Source organism: Saccostrea cucullata, unplaced genomic scaffold, assembly GCF_032062105.1.
Source record: "Saccostrea cucullata isolate Sc308-1 unplaced genomic scaffold, CSIRO_AGI_Scuc_v1 ctg1071, whole genome shotgun sequence".
Taxonomy (NCBI): domain Eukaryota; kingdom Metazoa; phylum Mollusca; class Bivalvia; order Ostreida; family Ostreidae; genus Saccostrea; species Saccostrea cuccullata.
The window spans coordinates 85,840-105,159 of NW_026921032.1; the positions used below are offsets into that span (position 1 = coordinate 85,840).

Sequence of the window (19,320 nt, forward strand, 5' to 3'; positions counted from 1 at the left end):
TGTGTCGTCAGTGTTTGAGAACTATTGAAATAGACACGGGAGACCTCATAGAATTTAAATCTATTAGACGACATTTTTTTAACCTAGATTTTAATTTTATTTAAGAAATTAATTTAAATTTTGAGAATTCATAAGGACATGAACTATGACATTTTACATTGGCGTATTTCATGAAGCGTGGTATGCAAATTATTCCACGTTTCCAGCTATCGGCGTTGCCCTTGCATAATCAACAAACTAGACAGTGATTTCTTTCAAAAGAATAAATTTTGTATCACTTGTTTCTTGCATACATGCATGTGAGTGCACATTCACATATTCATTACAAGTGTTCATTCGCAAAGTTTAAGGTTAAACACTCTGCTGAAAGTGTAGGTGTTACCACTTAAGAAACTCGTTTTGCATTTCCGATGCCGGTCCATTGGTGATAAGTCAAATTCATCGCAGAACGTGAAAGTGGATTTCAATTACAACAAGCAAATGTATATGTTTGCTTAGAGAAACTGGTGCATCTAGTTTAGTCAATCGGTGGACTACTTTCCCAACAATAGCTGTATAGATTGAACTTTGTCTTTGAAAAGCTACCGAACGTCCTATACATACATTACTTAAAAAGAAAACTTTCTTACACAAAACTCTATTTCCAACTATTTCCATTGTTCAAACACATTGCACTGCATATCTAAATATTCGGTCGATTTTTAGATAAACGTTTTTTGTCAGTCATCAAACTTTGCACGATGTATGACCATGATGGTTTTCCCGATTCAAACAAAAATGTTAGTACATGATACAAGATACATGTACATGTATGTACAGGAGACAGGTGCATTTGTAAAGATGAAAAAAGCCTCGACTTTCCACTGCGGCCTATTATTTCAACTGCATGCCAAACAGGAGCAACCCTCTTCAAAACATAAAAAAGAAATTCGTAATTTTTAATTCAGATTCTTTATATTAACCTTTCAACAGAATAAATTGTTGATATATTCAAACATAAATAACGGATCATTTCAGAAACACCGTGTACAGTCCTGCTACTTTAATTAACTTTGACACTCTCCCTTCGTGGCGGAGTGGCCGCCGCCTTCTGCTTCGATAGTTCCATATTCCTCCGCTCAACAAGTTGGCGGAGTTGTAAGGATTTTTCCGCAGCAGGGAAGAACTTCCTCACAAAGAAGATGTGGACCTGATGTGTCCAGAAGTTAAACTGCCGCGTGGCTTCGTCTAATTCTTCTTCCTCTTCTTCTTCCTGCTCTGCGATCGCAACGCCTCCTACAAAAATAAATACCGTCGTATTCAAAGGAAAAAAATTATTTTAATTTATTTTTAAAATATTTATCGTACATACTATAGAAAATTGAGTGTTTCTTGATTGTAATGCTTTTAACATCCATACTGCAGTTGTTTATCGCATCAGTGCGCATATATGCTACAGAATTTGGGGACAGATTTCATGTAATTCACATACACATTAAGATAAAAAATTATGCAATGCTAGATGATATCCTTTCACAAGTTCGATTAGGCCTAGTGATTAGAGAAATTCTTCGTCTACCGGATATTGGTAGTAGGTCAGTTGTACTTGAGGTCTCTGAACTATAGGAGAACCAAAAATTTCGTGTATATAAATTAAACTACATTTAAATGACAAAGGGCCTTGAAGATGACATGAATATCTTGCGTTTCTTTGGTTATGGCCACTTGGGCCCCAACTGGAACTTTGATCTAATATAAATAACAGTTCGTTGATCGAAGACTCTGTGGTCAGAACCGTATTCATGCAGCTTTTCTCTTAGAATTTGTTTTTCACAAAGAATAAATTTAAAAATACATGTTTGATAAAATTTGTCCCATCGAAATCATACACTGCCGTATTGCATACATATTTCTTGCTTAAAGTACAGGAAGAAAGGCCAAGAAAGTTTTGTTTTACTTTACCTATATAGTTATTTTATATCCTAATTCAAAGAAATTGTTCAACAAGAGGCCCAGGGGCCACAGCGCTCACCTAAGCACATCAGGCTTGAATTTACTCCCACCCACCAGGCGTTCATCATTTGAACAAACTAGAATCTACACTACCTGAGGATGATTCCATATAAATATCACTAATCATAGCTTTGAAGTACTTGTAAAGAAGATTTTAAAAGGTTTCCCTATATATCCCTATGTAAAACTTGGGTCGGCCATTTTGGCCCCACCCTAGCCCCGGGGGTCATGATTTGAACAAACTTAAATCTCCTCTTCCTGGCCCAGTGGTTCTGGAGAAGAAGATTTTTAAAGATTTTTCCTATATATTCCTATGCAAAACTTGGGACGGCCATTTTGGCCCCACCTTTGCCCCGGGGGCCATGATTTGAACAAACTTGAATCTAAACTACCTGAGGATGATTCCACATGAGTTTCATCTTTCCTGGCCCAGTGGTTCTGGAGAAGAAGATTTTTAAAGATTTTTCCTATATATTCCTATGTAAAACTTGGTCGGCCATTTTGGCAAGACCCTTGCCCCAGTATATCATGATTTGAACAAACTAGAATCTAAACTACCTGAGGATGATTCCACATGAGTATCAACTTTCCTGTCCTAGTGGTTCTTGAGAAGAGATTTTTCTTTATATATTCCTATGTAAAACTACATAATTAACGACCATTTTGGCCCCACCCTTGCCCCGGGGGTAATGATTTGAACAAACTTAAATCTGCTCTACCTGAGGATGATTCCACATGAGTTTCATCTTTCCTGGCCCAGTGGTTCTGGAGAAGAAGATTTTTAAAGATTTTTCTATATAGCTATGCAAAACTTCCGGACATTTTGAAGATGTGGACCATGATGTGAACAAAGAATCTAAACTACCTGAGGATGATTCCACATGAGTTTCATCTTTCCTGGCCCAGTGGTTCTGCAGAAGAAAAAATAAATTTTTCCTATATATTCAATGAAAAAAATTATTTTAATTTATTTTTAAAATATTTTGAACAAACTATATCTAAAATTGAGGATGATTCCAATGCTTTTAACATCCATCCTGTCCTAGTTGTTTATGAGAAGAAGATTTTTCTTATATATATGTAAAACTAGGGTCGACCATTTTGGCCCCACCCTTCACGGGGGTACACATTAAGATACAAAATTATGCAATCTGCTCTACCTGAGGATGATCCTTTCACAAGTTCATCTTTCCTGGCCCAGTGGTTTGGAGAAGAAATTTTTAAAGATTTTTTTCTATATATTCCTATATTGGAAGTAGGCCATTTTGGCCCCACCTAGCCCCGGGGAACTATGAACCAAAAATTTCGTGTATATAAATTAAACTACATTTAAATGACAAAGGGTTCTTGAAGAAGACCTGATTTTTCCTATATATTCCTATGTAAAACTTGGGTTAGCCATTTTGGCCCCAACTGGAACTTTGATCTAATATAAATAACACCTGAGGTTGCTTCCACATGAGTTTCATCTTTCCTGGCCCAGCGGTTTGGAGAAGAAGATTTTTTAAAAATTTAATTTTTAACAAATTCATGATTAAATTTAAAAATACATGTTTGATAAAATTTGTCCCCTTCGAAATCATACACTTTGTGCCAAGTTTGCATACATATTTCTTGCGAAAAAGTGAAAATGTGAAAAGTTTAAACGACAACGACAACAACGTTTTGTTTTACTTTACCCATAAATTTTATATCCTAATTCAAAGAAATTGTTCAAGAGAAGCTGAAAAAAGCCTACGATCAACAGAGGTCTAGAAGCAAATTGATTGCATAGATCACCTGAATGACTCGCATAACTTTAGAAGCCTACAATTTACCGTGAAACACAGTATAGTGCTTGTTTCTCAAAAATAATTTTTTATGTTTTTATTCAACTTCTGAAATACAGTACTAATAATCCATGAATTAATACTATCAAATCCTCGGAATAACGGGCCGTGTCTTACCTTTTGTCCCCTCCTCGTCCTCATCCCCCATCTCCTGACCCTCCATCGTGTGACCCCCAGCAGACACGGAGCTCTGCATCAGACCCCCGTCCTCTGTGGCGTTGGTGTGAGTACTATAAAAGGAGTTACTTTTCTGCACATCTCCCGCAAGATCTACGACAATAAAGACATTTAGCATTTTTGTACATGTGCAAGTACCAGGTTTAATGCGATATCATACTGTAAATCAACAATAATTCGCGTCATCTTTTATTCGCAATTTGTCAGTTTGAAATCCGCGACAATTAATTTTCGCGAATAAGGAAACATTCTCTGACAATATAAAGCAAAATAAATGGTTCACACTGATAAATTTTTAATATTCGTGAATTACATTAGGTCGCGAAACTCGCGGATATTTCTCGCAGGCAAAAAAACGTTGGTTTATAGAGTATGCAATGCAAGTAAAAATTCACCTTTTGTAGACTCGTGGCGACTTGTTGTCCCTCCTTCAACGCCACCACTTATAGATCCGCCTCCCGTTACGTTCGATATTGACTGTTGAACCTTATTAACGATGGAAATATATGACATTACAGAAATTTTAGGACTTTGTATTAGGCCCAATTTTTACAATATAAAGACAGATAACTACTACAGACCTCTGGTGGTTTGATGTTCTCTCCGTTTTTGGTGGTGCCCTCGGCGGAGGAGACGGCTCTGGTGGGGGACTGGAATTCCGGGGAGGCCGTGTTCTGTCTCGGTGAGACCCCACCCTGGGACTCCGCCCCATCCATCCCAACCTAAAACAGGGTTGATATAATGGAACTGACATCTAAATAAATTTAAAAATCTTTTCACAAAAGTTTATGATCAGTTTATTTGCAAAATAAAACATAATTTTGTTCCTTTTCACAAAAATTCATAGGAACATCTGTTGAAACTTTACGAGAGCTTAAACCCTCTCACAGGAACCCAGTATACACTAAAACCAAAAGAAAAGTGTTTTAGATATTAAGATTTTATTTTCACTGAATAATTTCCCCGTAAGAATTTCTTCCATAATTGTGGCGCCACCCTTTCTACCTCATGGTTTGAATAAATTTGAATATTCACTCTTTAAAGATTAAACTTGCATAATGAAATTCATAGTATGTCATAAAGATTTCCTATGTTAAACTTTGATTCAAAATCGAATTGAAGAAATCGAAAATGAGAAAATTTTACATTTGATAACAAGGGACAATGAAGGAAGGTTGAATGAACATAAAAATGTGTTAATCAGGAAAGCCCACTTGGGTCAGAGCTATAAACATGAATTAAGATGATACATGTAATGAAGAAGATTATGATGATGAAAATCGAGTTTAATCAAGCACTAATTTGAAAATTTTGGACGTTTATATGTCATATCAGCTGTTTGCTGATAAATTAAAGAACGTGCACTGGTGCGTTATTAAAAAAAAAGCCATGAAAGTGTTCTTGGTAGACATTTGTCGCATATTTTAGAAGTGATTTCTTCTTTTAAAAATCAACCAATGTTTTGAAATGCAATAAAAGCTAATACATTTGTAAACTCAAATTGCACAATAAGGATATTTTAATGGCAACAGCTGAGATCAGCGGGATTAAACGGAGCACGCGTTACGTATATCAGTAGTCTGCCTAAAAATGACAAACGGTTGCAGATCACAAGAAAGCAGGGAAAACATTGAAGTTATTCTAATTTACCATGACAGCCCTTCATTATATTTAAATAATTTTGGTAAACGGTGATCATATCGAAAGTGAAAAGGAATATATATGATAAAATTCTCCGTATACTAAAGATTTAACAAACTTACAAGAAAGGACTGTCTTAGCGGCCTACTCGTCAATTTTCAGAAGTTATCAAATTCCAAAGATTTTGTTTTAATTCATGAAAATAAATGTTCATATCAATTTTCATTTTTGAATTAACTGAAACAAAGAAAGGTAACTTCAATTTTGCTAAAACTCAAGAATGTTCTGAAAGAAAAGGAAAACAGTGATGTTAAACAAATCAATCATAAAACTCTTATAATTACTAGAAGAAAATTATGTTGTTATATATTTATTGTGATATAATTTTATCACAAGAAATTAAAAAGTCCTTGTCCATTGATTTATAGTCTACTTTAATTGTAATTTGTTAGAACTACTTTATACCTATGAATATGTTACTGTTTGAATACAGGGAATATATCATCATCATTAATGCTAAAAAAGCATCTAAAACCCTTTGTTAAATTCAAATATATCATAAATTATAACTAAAATTAAAAATTGCCTGACCTACTTGTCCCACAAAATTTGAAAACTTTTTCAAAAAATGTCAAATATGAGTTGTAGAGAGGAGGAGATTTACATGGGTTTCTATATAAAATCATAAGATTATAAATATTATGTTCACTATTTTTGGACTTACCACAATACTGACTGTTGTTGTAAATAGGCTAAGTTGTGTTATCTCCTATAGAGATGTAGTCATACAATTATCCAGCATTTAAATGTGTTTTATCAAATCATTACTTAAACTTTATAGTATTGTACATGAATATACAATAAAGTAGAAAAAAACTGGACTAATTTTGAGAAAGTACATTGATGCAATTATAGTTATGTAATCAAATGTGCTAAATATTTGCAAAAGCAATGCAAGATTGGCATAGATAAAATGCTCTGAGGTCAAAGGTTACCTGGCTGTCTAGGCGTGACCTTGACACTGGAATGGAGAACATGCTTTGTTCCGGAGTCAGCACTGTGCTAGGGCGGGGAGTGGTGGGGTCCTTAACCACGGCTTCTGTCACAAACACCTCAGCACACCCAATCAGAGCCTCAAAAAACTCCAGGAAGGTCATCTGAAAAAGATAATAGAACAAATATTTATATATTGTAAACACACATGTAAGGCACAAGATTTATGAAGTATAAAACAACATATTCGGTAGAACCAGTTTAAACTTGCATATTTTTAACATGTAAAAAGAATTGTATCATGACTCACCTCCAGTTCAAGATTACAGCACCCTTCTCCATCCGCCACATTGGGGTCGTCTTTGGATAAAATATCAATGATGGCTTTTGGGGTCAGATCACTGTTTATTAATTTTAAATCCTAAAAAAAAATTACGAATTTGATGAAAAAATTGTGGTTGTTGAGAATTTTTTAAATGAGAAATTGTAGTTTCTGTTATATCAGATTCAAAATTTATAAATATACCTTCATTAGGTAGAGGAACTCCCTCATTTTAAATGCAGAATCATTTGGCTTCTTCTAAAAATACACATAACAGGGCAATTATTTGATACATTTAAAAATATATATATATATTTTTTCAAATATGCATACTCAATTTTCATTTTTGAATTAAATACCTTACCTTTCTTGGGGTACAGAGTGATTGGTAAATCTCATAGCCCTGATCTAAGTGAACCAAGGCATTAATGGCTCTCCTAGGCTCAGTATAAAAATGTCCTGAAAACAAAGTCAATGATATGAAGTTTTATCAATTGTATTAAACAAAAGTATCAGTAAAAATTGAAGATTTCTTTTCATCATGTACATATTTTGCAAATGTACTAATATTGGTGTAATCATACATGTTAACCTATTGTGATGAAAAAGAGGGAGATTCAGACCTCAAAAGCGGTAGCATTGCGCGCGTGTTGTTTAACGCTTGGATTAAATCTTTCATGTAATATAATGTATATTATAAGCCTTAAATGAAATTAGGTACCTACACTAAAATCTTAAATATCAACAGCAAAGAAGAAGGCAGAAACACCTTAAGTTTGACATAAATTTTACAATTTCAAATATTTTTCATGCTCATCATTTTGCTTGGATCGGCTGCTTTACTTAGCCTTTTGAAAAGTGATCTTTGCTGATATAGCCTAGAAGCAATAATTCTGAATGTTCATTCAGTTTTTAAACAAAACAAATGATGACATGGTTTAATCTAGATCTAAAGCAAGTTCGTATCTTTCCTTATAAAATTTCCCGCGATGATCGAAAAAAAAAGATGTGCCACATGGCTTTAAATCAAATGATTTCTATTGAATTTATTGATAAATATATATCAAATGTTTTCACTAAAAAAATCTCCTTTTTCATGGCAGGGATGTTGATTAATTTATCGTATCCAATGTAATCACTGGTAGTCTTATGTTGTTGTCGTTGTCAAATCCGTGCTTGAAATCTATGTACAAAAAAAGCGTTTGTATATAGTCAAATCACGCGATATCTAGCGAGATTTTATGAGAGTGGCTTCAAAAATGGATACCCAAGCGAACCAAAAATACTCTAGAAGCAGCTTCGTAGAAAAGCTTTCTGAATTAAATCGGTAGGCGGGAGATGGAGTGAAAAAGCGGTAGACTCCCGCCTAAATCGGGAGAGTTAACATGTATGGTGTAATCAAAATGGGATACAGGAGTTCATTGAAAAGTTTCAATAAAATTCCTAATGAAAATGCAAAAAAAAATTTTTTTTTTACCTTTAACATTGCATGCATGTCTCAATATTTTATCTGAAATTAACTTTGACATGCACCAATGCAAAATGGTTCCCTTGCACTGTCTGAAAAATAAAAAAAAATATCAATTTAAAATCAAAAGCACTTTAATTAATAATATCACACATAAAAATTCCATTTTCTTGATAGAAAGAAATGCACCAGTCGTTGGTTTATTATTTTTTTCTAGAGACTGAGTGATTATAGCCTTACTCTCTGGCTTCCTCTCTGTACATGTAGTAGGATAAGATGATGAGATTGTTGACAAACTGTCGTAGTAGAATCTTGTCATAGGGGTTATGTAACTCAAACTTCTCTTTGTTGAAACCTAAGTCATACAAGAAAAATCTCTCATTTATTACAGCCTGCAGCTCTGTTAGAATTGAACATATTTTCTCTTCAATAGGTTCATCTAAGAAAAATATTTGCAAATGTAAATATTCAAACATGCTGTTCTCAATAAGTCCAATTTTTCAGTTTGATCTGTAAAATGTTGGAGGAATTTATCTTACCCAGTTGCCTGTCCATTTCCATGAGAGTTGTCTCACAGTGATGAAATTCACAGTCCACCAGAAATCTCCAGAACTGCATCTTATTCATCACGAAGGTATTATCAGCACTCTCATCATAGCCCAGACAACTGTAGAAGTTATAGATCTTCCTCAGAGCACTGATGTGTCGCATCACAACATACAACACCTACATTAGGTAGTATCAAAACAACAAATTAAATGTATGTCTTCTTATAGAAAATAAAGATTGTTGCACAAGATTTATTTCTCTAACCAATACTTATCCTATAAATTTGACCATCCAAATCAAAAAGTTCTTTAGCTTTGTAAATTTTCATCAAATTTGACCCCAGAACAGTTCATTGGCAATTCAAAATAGAAGCATGTAAAAAGTTTGTAAAAATAAAACTTGTAAAAATTGAGATACATGCAATGAATATTTGCCCTACTAATGAGATCAAAACTGATCAATTGTTGTTGACAAAACTAAATCAGATCAGGATTTTACCTGGCTGGCCTCTTCCTCCCTGTCTGTTTCTGTAAACTCGGACAACAACTGGTCAATCTCTAGTTGGAAGCTTGGACCAATGGTGTTTCTGCTCTCGTTGCTATGGACAGACAGGTTGTCTGCAATATTCAAAAGATTTTTAATAAAATCTTCATTATTAGAGAAATGTGTCAGTGAATTTTTAATAGATAGAAAAACTTTAGTTTTGGACATTTTTAATTATATACAGGGGAAAAAAGAAAGGGTTATATTTGCTGTTCTGCATTAATAAATACATCTTTATGAAAATGTATTTGAATATTAATGTAATTCACACAGAATCAATGTATCAGTGTACAAGAAAAGTATTTCTTACCATAAGGCAGAGGAGTCCTTGTTCGAATCTGACTGATATCTGGAGTGGTGGTGCCATCCATGGTAAAATCCGGATACTCCACAATGTGGTCATTAGCAAACATCCCCTCATAAATCCTTCCATTTTTGAAAACAAATTTTCCCTAGAAACACAGATTAAAAGTTAAACTTAAAACTTTCTAGAGGTACATGTATTATGATCACTCAGCTCACAAAATGACAATGCAGGTGCTTTGCCTGCTGCCCGATCCCATTCACTAAAATTTTGTATAAATAAAAAAAATGACACCTCCTCCAAAATATTTCAAATAGAACAGTGATTTTTGTCCAATCTAGATGCTGTGTATTTCAAAATTTTGTCTAATATGATATATTTACATTTGCAAATATCTTTCTTAGATGAACCTATTGAAGAGAAAATACGTTCAATTCTGTGTGTCAATTTCATTTGGGGGTCAGAGGTCATAGCGCTACCGGATCACAGAGCGATGTGATATTTTGACCAAACAACGTCGAGGTCATTGTGTGTCACTACATAGCATTATTATGCTTCCTGTCAGTTTGTCTCTATATAACCCATACCCTACTATTCTCGCATAGTGGTCTAAGGATTTATATAGCGTAAGTATACTATGCCGAAATAGTGCACGGCTTTATTTACTGAATAAAATTCCTCCATGCACACGCCGGGAATCGAACTCATGACCATGCGGTTGTCAGTCCGATGCCTTATCGATTACGCCACAGAGACGATCACTAATTGGCGGGATTTTATTACATATATAAACTTAATTTATACAATTGACACAAGAAGGAGAAAATAGACAAATATTATTTAAAAACAGTTATATTATTCTAAGGAACCTTAGATAAATGTGTACAACAAAGTTTCAAACTAATTACATACAGATCGTTAGATGAACTGATATCATGGGGTCATTAAAACGCTTTTTTATATAGCGCTTGATTGAAGGATGCAAAAGAAAAATATCAATGAGAATCGACGTCTGCAAACAAATCAGTCTTACTAACACAACGGAAAATAAAGATGAGTTGCTTTGGGACAGAAAATCCCGACTTATTTAAAGAAAATACTAGTAATCAAAATAACTAAGCATGCAACAATTTTAGCATGAAGATTTTGAATCAGTTCTTGCAGGTGCGCTGTGTTAGCACCGATGTTTTCAGGAAAAAGTCAAATGGATTGCCGCATAAATAGTAATTACAACAGTCAGCATAATAATAACAATAGTGTTGCATTATGCATGTACTATGCCTAAATAGTAGGCAGGGTTTGACACATAGTGCACTCGCCTCCGGCTCGTGCACCATGTGTCAAACCCTGCCTACTATTTAGGCATAGTACATGCATAATGCAACACTATTATATAAATATATGTTGGCCCATTCGTGTAATAAATACAATTTAACTCAAAATGTATTCGTTTCAAATGTAAATATGAGTAAAAAATTACAATGTTAAAAAGTTCACTGGGAAATGAACTTTTAGTTGGTACGTGATCAAATCTACTGAGAAGCCCTTTGGGCTTCACAGATTTGATCACGTGACCAACTAAAAGTTCATTTCCCAGAGAACTTTTTAAAATTGTTGTTTATATCTTTAGTAAACTATAAGTTATTTTCAATAAAATTCAGACGTTTAAATCTGGAATTCTGTCTAATCCAGGCAATTTCTATGGAACCAGCTAGGTCCATATAAGGCATGTTTCACTGTAGCAATGCTGATCAACTGTCTTTACTTCTGTACTACCAAGTACATTTGTATTTATATAAGGATTTGTTGTAAGTACCTTTCCATGCTTCATGTTATCTTTCCAGCCCCCTTCATACTTTGCTCCATTAGCATAGTAAAATGAACCAGAGCCGTGCCTAAGTCCATTGACAAAGTCTCCATCATACATGTTCCTCAGTGGATACTGTGATCCTGTCACCCTCTTCAGCATCCAGATGTGTTGTCCAACACCATGCTGCAAGGAGAAATCCAAATTGTTTGCAATAATTGACTGACATTATAGGTTCTGAGGTATTTTTCCCCCTTTGCGTTGAATATATATTATAAAAATTGCATAATTTTCAACAAATTTCAGCCCCTAGATTTGTGGTTCTGTCCTACATATACCACAAGGGATCGTGATCTGAAAAAACTTAATCAATTTCTGCACCGCCTGGTACTTAGGGTGCTTGCTAATTACCATGGACTTATCTTGATTTTACAGTCTTGAGAAGAATTTAGATTTTTAAAAACTTTTCCCTACATACATGTAATCCTACATAAGGTGTCACAAAACTTTGGTGCCTTTACAATATAAATACCACCAACCTGGATGCCATTTTCCCAGTTCCCTGTGTACATTTGATTCCGATCCAGCCATTTCATTGTTCCTTCTCCGTGTCTGATATTGTTGAACCACATTCCTTGGTAGATGTTCCCAGATGGGTACTGGCGAGTCCCCCAGCCATGTTTGACATTACTGATCCAATCTCCATCATAATACGACCTACCCTCACTATCGTAATCCATCTTCCCCTAAAAAGTGATATGATAATGCAACTCCTTTAAAATGTCTAAGCTGTAGAAATTAATGAAGTGCAACAAATCTTTTGAAAAGTCATTGTCTTAAAGTAGAAGTTGACAATAAATGTAAAAAAGGACTGAGACTCATGCAATCAAACATGTGCACCTTGGGACCAGGATAAGAATTCTGAAACTCACTGCACACAGCAAAATATAAATGTTTTAAAGAAAATCTGTTAACATTCACAGAAGAATCTGACCTTGCCATGACGTTTGCCCTGTGACCATTCCCCCGTGTAAGATAACTTGTTGTTCTTACACCTGTAGGAACCGATGCCATGTCTCTTCCCATTCAACACCTCACCATCATACATACTGACAAAAAATAAATAAACAATCACACTGTAATATCAAGTCTGAATAACTTTTCATTAAATCTGACATCTTTTTGAGTTTTTAATGATTTTATTTTCGAGAGATAATCATTAATTGATTTTAATTACCTTCCATCAGGCCATTTATAGACACCTTTTCCAGTCACCTGATTCTGGAAGAATTCTCCCTAAAATAAAAATAGAGCTTTAGATATTTAGTCAATAATCCTTTTATTATATCCAAAACATTTTTTAAAACTTTATATGAAAGGAATGTCTTTAGATTCTAGTCTGTAAATAAGAATCTTCCAGTTTAATGAATATTTTTTTTTTACATCAAATACATGTAACCATGCATGTATGTTATATCAATAAAAATGGAGAGATTGGAAAATAACATAAGTCCTCAAACATTTACAGTTCACACCAAAATATGTCTCATTAAATATCTTGGTGCTCTATGTTCTGCACAGTAGAAATATTTTACTTAAAGTTAATATTAATGCCCTTTATCAGATTTCTACATTACCTGATACTCCACTCCATCGCTCCAGGTATAGTGACCTTGACCATGCATGAGACCTTCACAGAACTGGCCCTATTACATAGACATAATATAAACATAAATAAATTCAGAAACTTATGGAGGTGATTATGATAAGTTTACTTCAAAACTCCAGAAATTGTAAGCTTTTGTATGTTATTTTTCTACTGAATTATTGAATTGTATACATGTATATGTTGTTAGAATTATCTAGCATCAACTGTCTCACTATATTCAACTGACCTTGTAAGTATGACCTCCTGTAAATAGAGCATAGCCCTCCCCTTCATACATCCCTCTTGTCTTCTCTCCTTCAAAGCTGAAATCAATTATGCCTGAATTATTATTCATGATAAATAGTGTCAAGTCTTACATGTATAATTAGCTTTCCTAAAAAAATGTTTGATGTGAACAAATATAAATTTATTCCACTGAAAACCAAGAAGAATTCAATCCAGAAATATTCATTCCTTTGCCAAGGGGAAAAAATAAATTCAGTATCATCTACCTAAAATGTTACTCAGACTTGAACTTATTCTGTAAGTATATAATTCCTTGCTATGTATGTATAAATCAAATGTGACCACAGGGGCTTGTCACAAAATATTTATCTTCTTTTAATACAGAAGGGATAACTATATATATTAAAAGAAGATAAATATTTCGTGACAAGCCCCTGTGATGTAACATCAAATAAAAACATGCTGGACATAAATACTTTTGTGCTATATATTATTTATATCTTAATAATACACTTTTATAAAACGGAGATAAATAACCCTTACGTTTCAATTATGAGTTCTGAGAGGACAGGTTCGTCATACATGGGCTCGGGGGACGGTTCTTTTGGGGGGTCAATAATCTCCGTTTGATCCTCCGTGGGTGACGACTCTGTCTCCAGTGCCAAAGATTCATCTTTCTTGTCTTCTTCGGCAATAGAATCTTCGCTCTTTTTCGCACTTGTTTTCTGTTTTTTCGGCATACTGCTTTTGCCTTTTCGACTGTTCGTTGTCAAGTCGGAAGTTAATGTAAACAATCGGTATTAAATAACTCGTGCATAGTTGTTTCTTGATTATTTTTTTTTCTTTTCCTTTTTAAAATGTCTTTTTGTAAATAATGTGTATAAATCATTGTAAAGTAACAATGTGACATTTTTAAATACAACCTTTTTAATGTAATTTACTTAATTTTTTTTTATATTCTTGAACATGTTGAAGGGCAGGGCACTTGAATGAGAACCAGTTTATACAGGCACACAACAAACGTGAAACGAAAGTTGACAGACGAAAATATGGATATAGTGACTTTTTCTCATTATCTAAGCTACAGTGTTATTTTGAGCAGTCTTTTTGTAAAAGTACCACAAATTATATCAGTTCTGAGTGCAAAAAGCACAAAGGGACTTAGTTTAAGTAGTGTTTTGTTGGAAGAAGTTGGGTATGTTTTTTCCTCTTTGCACATGGTGTATCACTGTATGTATCATTGTCAGCTGACTGTGTTTAATGTTCATCTCCGTAACGTGGCAATCGAGGCCATGCCCTTTCTATTGTTATTATAAGTGTTTACATTTTTCCATAACAAATAAATTTGATAGGCATTCACAGAAACACTTGAATCCCCCAATCTGTTTTTGTAATGTACGTTCTCTCCATAATATCACATGAATCATATGATGATGCAAAAAAATGAAAAGGGTGAAGTAAAAGAACAGTAATCAGTCTAATAAATCTACAAACTATAAATCTGTTAAGAGACACGAAGACCATTAAATGAGAACATGTATCACAGTATGCAACTTGCACGTCAAAATTTAAAAATAATATAATTTTAATTGTGAATGTAAACAATGCATGTTTGTGTAACAATAACAATATAATCAAAATATGCACCACTGTATTTGTGTGCAACTTATCAACACACTGATATTCTAAACTTGATCAATAATTCTAATAAATGGAGTACTTTAATATAATTTATTATAGTTTATTATAATAAATCATACTCAGTAAATGTATTTCAGGTATTCTATTATGCTGACTTACAGTTTTGCTATGGGATATCCTCTGGCTTCCTATTTTGAATACACAGTACTTGTTCTTCAAGGTATGTTATCATTGTCTGATTAATCAAGGGTTTATTTTAGTTAATTAAAAAATCATTTTATAGCATATTTAATTAAATAGTAAAAAAATATTTGAGGACACAAAGTTTTATGGAAAAATTATTCTTTGAGTGAACTTTTGTAAACTTAATTTTCTAATTCTGTCTAATATTTTCAAAAGCCATCCATTACATGAATGCCTTTTATTAAAGGTTATAATCTGCTATTGTTGTGAAGCATTGAATTTATGATTTAAAAAAAACAAAAAAAAATCTGTTTAGTATATAAAATTATATGGGTGAACACTATCAGTTTTAATGTAATCCTTCTATTTTTGTGTAAAATTTACAGGAGCTAGTACTTTAGATATACAGACAGGGTTCGAAATTCACTATATATAACTCGCAAAATTCGAGTTAGAATTTTCAAATTGCGAGTTTAAAAATTTGTAACTCGCAAATTTTTGCGAGTTGACTTTTTTCACTGTAAATTTCACCAGGGGAAAAATTTATATTGACATCCCCCATTTTTAAACCCATGTTCGACAACCAGGCCTAAAAATAACGACCGATCAATTCAAATTACCTCCAGGTGGATTTTTTTCTCCCAATCTGCGTGGATTGATCAATCAGCTGATTGGGAATCCATTTATTCGAAAAAAAATATTAATTGTATGTCAACCTAGTTAACATTTACCATAAATATAAAGAATAACCATAATGTTTTATTGTAATAACAATTTCCCGCACAACTTTTGAAGTTCGTTTTTTGCGGCTAGGCAGTCATGTTGGTTGCCATATTAGGTTCCACTGTAAATACAACACCTGGTTTATTCAGTCCGGGGATGTTTGGCTCTTTTAATCATAAGGAAACAAAATCTTGACCTTCTGAACAATGATTTTTGGGGAATGTTACAGGAAACAAACATAATTTTTTTTAAACCTCATGTAGAAAATTTAGAATTTTTTTTAATGGATGTATGGTGATTTATTTTTAAAAAGCTTTCATTTTAAAATTGCCAGTTGTCTTTTGAAATTGCGAGTTCATATTTTTGGAACTCGCAATTATTTGCGAGTTGTAATTTTAGGGAGTTTCTACCCCTGACAGTCAAATTTCAACGCTAATATCCCTATGTCAAAATGATATTAAAACCCCAAACCCTTTTTTGAATGTATTTAACCCAAATATCCCAGATCCTTGGATATTTCAAAGTTTATTAATGATCCCATTGAGCTCAAGTTAACAAGGTTTGCCTGTACTTTAATTTATAAATGTATTCACGTTAATATATGAATTTGAAATACAAATCTTTTCACTGGTTACTTCTAATTTTATCAAATCATAATACTATAGTGTCCACAACATAATAACTTTAAGGTCCTTCTTTTCTTAAGTATTTAAACTCAAGCACATCCATGCTCAGGGAAGCCTCCTAAGGTAAAACTAGTATTCAAGACTTACCTCAGCTTTTTTATGAACTTTTAGATATTTTACTTTTAGAATTTTCTTTTCTGAATCTAATCACTTCCCTTAAATTTTGTTTTGTTGTTTGGTATTTTGTTTATTATATAAATATTGCATGTAGTTGAGTGTAACATTTAAAATTTTCGCCCCAAGAAAACCATTGTCAACCGAGGTGCAGCCTCAGTTGACAATGGTTTTCGAGGGGTGAAAATTTTCAATGTTACACTCAACTACATGCAGTATTTATTATATTATACTTAATGTTTTATACAAATGCATATTACAGTGAACCGTGCGCGCATAAATTCCGCGCAGTCGCTATTTTTTGGAATACCACCCGTCGTCAAGCAATGTTGACTGTTGCTACGCAGGAGGGCGTGGCTTCATTATTCAGCGGGTAGTAGTGTTTTTTATCAAATGTTTCTCGATGAATCAGATTCAAGTAATTTACATGAAAGTATAATATTATACAATAGTTTAACATCATTAAATGTTTGCAACTTTACTTATTTTGCCTATTTAACTGTATCTTAATTGCCTGTCTCTTTCGAAGTGGGTTCACTTTCTTGAAATTTATAAATGTAACAGAGTGACTGAAATATTATAATAATTAAAAAAATGTAATCAAAAAATATAATTAAACACATCATTAAGTAAATTAAAACACACATACATGCCAAAACGTTTGCTGTATGTGTATCCACTAACAATTCTTGAAATCATGTTTTTAGAATACATGTATGTACCATATTCTTTCTTTGCAGACTTGATTTTGATTGTTGCCATACTTCACTTTGATGGTATCCTGAAAATGAAAACTATACCAGTCTTTCTGTTGTATCCTTTTTAAGAAGTAGAGTTGTCTTTCTTTGCCCATTTATACAAGTGTGTGTGGTGTTCAGATGGGTTCAATCACCTGTGGTCAGATGAGCACCTGACCATAGATTCAGGCATCTTCACCAGTCAAGGGGATTTTCACCCTTGGCTAGCGAAGATGAGATTCAGAGGGTCTATATATAGATTCAATTCTCAGTCTGGTCTATGACATTTTTCTCCTCTACTGTTTCACATTAAATAACTTAACTTGCCTAGATATTTCTTCGTGTACACGGGGATAGCATTCAGATGGTTTCCAGATATTATTTTAACGGCAGTGATTGTGAGTTAATTAATCAACACAGTAATCAAACATGCTGATTTATTGTTTAAAAAGCAAAATCTGCAACAAACTATTTACTATTTAGTAATTCAATAACATACAACTAAAAAATAATTCATGAATATAATTTGACTATTTCTTTACCAATTATTCCACTTTTCTTTTGATAGAGTCTGGTGACCCCCCTTTCCTTTACCAGTAAACTTGCTCAAATGAAGTTATTGTATTCAAGTAAGAATCCAGGACAAGTTAGCCTGATGACCTGGTGTATTGTTACATATGGTGCTACTGGTAAGTTCTGATCAAATTGCAATAACTCTATGTCTACAACTTAATTTTCTCTAATAAATTATACATTTAATCAACACAAAATTGTATTATTGTTAAGTATAGTTTAAAATAAAATCTAGCACTAAAATATTTATAGTAGCCTTTGCTGCATTTATATAAGAACCTGAAGAAAGTATTCTGTGAAGAGAGTATCTGTTGCACTGTGTGAAGAGTAATCCATTGCACTGTACCCTTGCACATGTTCCCATACCCCTCCTCCCCAACCATACACATAAATATGTATCTTTATCATCAGAGGATGGAAGAGTGCATGTGTAAAAGTTACCGTAATTTGCTGTAATTTGATATTAAAACAATGATTAATTCTAACCAAATACAATGATTAATAACAAGAAACTCCTCCGATTTCTAATACTGTAATTTAAATTTTCTTTACTTGAAGCTCGTATACTGACCTCGTTTTTCCTGACCGGGGACATTGGAGTCATCCTGAATTTCACTGTAGCTGCTTCTATGAATATGACCATCTCATGCATGGTCATTTACTACAGACAGCTCACAAGAGACAAAAGTGAATAAACTTTGGTTTTGCTCTATATACACATTATACCTCGGCAAATTTGAAGCCATGTAAACCATTAAATTTGATTATGAATTGATCGATGAAAATGTTTTGCAAAATAATTGTGTGACATGCTTTCTTTTCTTGAGAACTAAAATCGGTTTTCTAATATAATTATGTGTCTTAAACCATTGCAAAAGTGTATAAGCACATTAGAAACAAAACACAAGCACATTAATGACAACGTCATATTATAGTTATAAAATTCACAGAAACATTTTATCTTGATAGATTCAAATAAAGCGCATCAATGACTATGTAAAATTTTCTCCTTAAATTAATGTGCTAGCACGTTAATGACAACAAGTTGTGTGCTAGGACAAAAAAAAATTGAAACACAAGCTAGCGCGTTGAAATTTTACTCATGTATTTTCTATAATCTATTTTCAAATAGCAATATTTTTCT

The 19,320-nt window shown here is 33.4% G+C and overlaps 2 protein-coding genes across 2 annotated transcripts; one reads left to right on the plus strand and one right to left on the minus strand.

Moving 5' to 3' along the window:
- Positions 1–926: 926 nt before the first annotated feature.
- On the minus strand, positions 927–14,319 carry LOC134259019 (radial spoke head 10 homolog B-like). Its single transcript, XM_062741613.1, has 20 exons — positions 14,063–14,319; positions 13,521–13,596; positions 13,263–13,331; positions 12,863–12,921; positions 12,620–12,734; positions 12,165–12,371; positions 11,635–11,811; positions 9,825–9,966; positions 9,470–9,588; positions 8,962–9,148; positions 8,663–8,777; positions 8,432–8,514; positions 7,319–7,413; positions 7,159–7,212; positions 6,943–7,053; positions 6,635–6,796; positions 4,580–4,720; positions 4,394–4,484; positions 3,939–4,091; positions 927–1,275 (listed from the first exon to the last, which is right to left on the minus strand). The coding sequence occupies exons 1-20, from the start codon at positions 14,257–14,259 to the stop codon at positions 1,043–1,045; spliced, it is 2,586 nt and encodes an 861-aa protein (XP_062597597.1). The 5' UTR covers positions 14,260–14,319; the 3' UTR covers positions 927–1,042.
- A 218-nt stretch (positions 14,320–14,537) lies between these two features.
- LOC134259013 (solute carrier family 66 member 3-like) lies at positions 14,538–19,018 on the plus strand. The gene is made up of 6 exons (XM_062741608.1): positions 14,538–14,714; positions 15,298–15,380; positions 17,607–17,679; positions 17,935–18,001; positions 18,172–18,292; positions 18,735–19,018. The coding sequence occupies exons 1-6, from the start codon at positions 14,569–14,571 to the stop codon at positions 18,869–18,871; spliced, it is 627 nt and encodes a 208-aa protein (XP_062597592.1). The 5' UTR covers positions 14,538–14,568; the 3' UTR covers positions 18,872–19,018.
- The last annotated feature ends 302 nt before the right edge of the window (positions 19,019–19,320 follow it).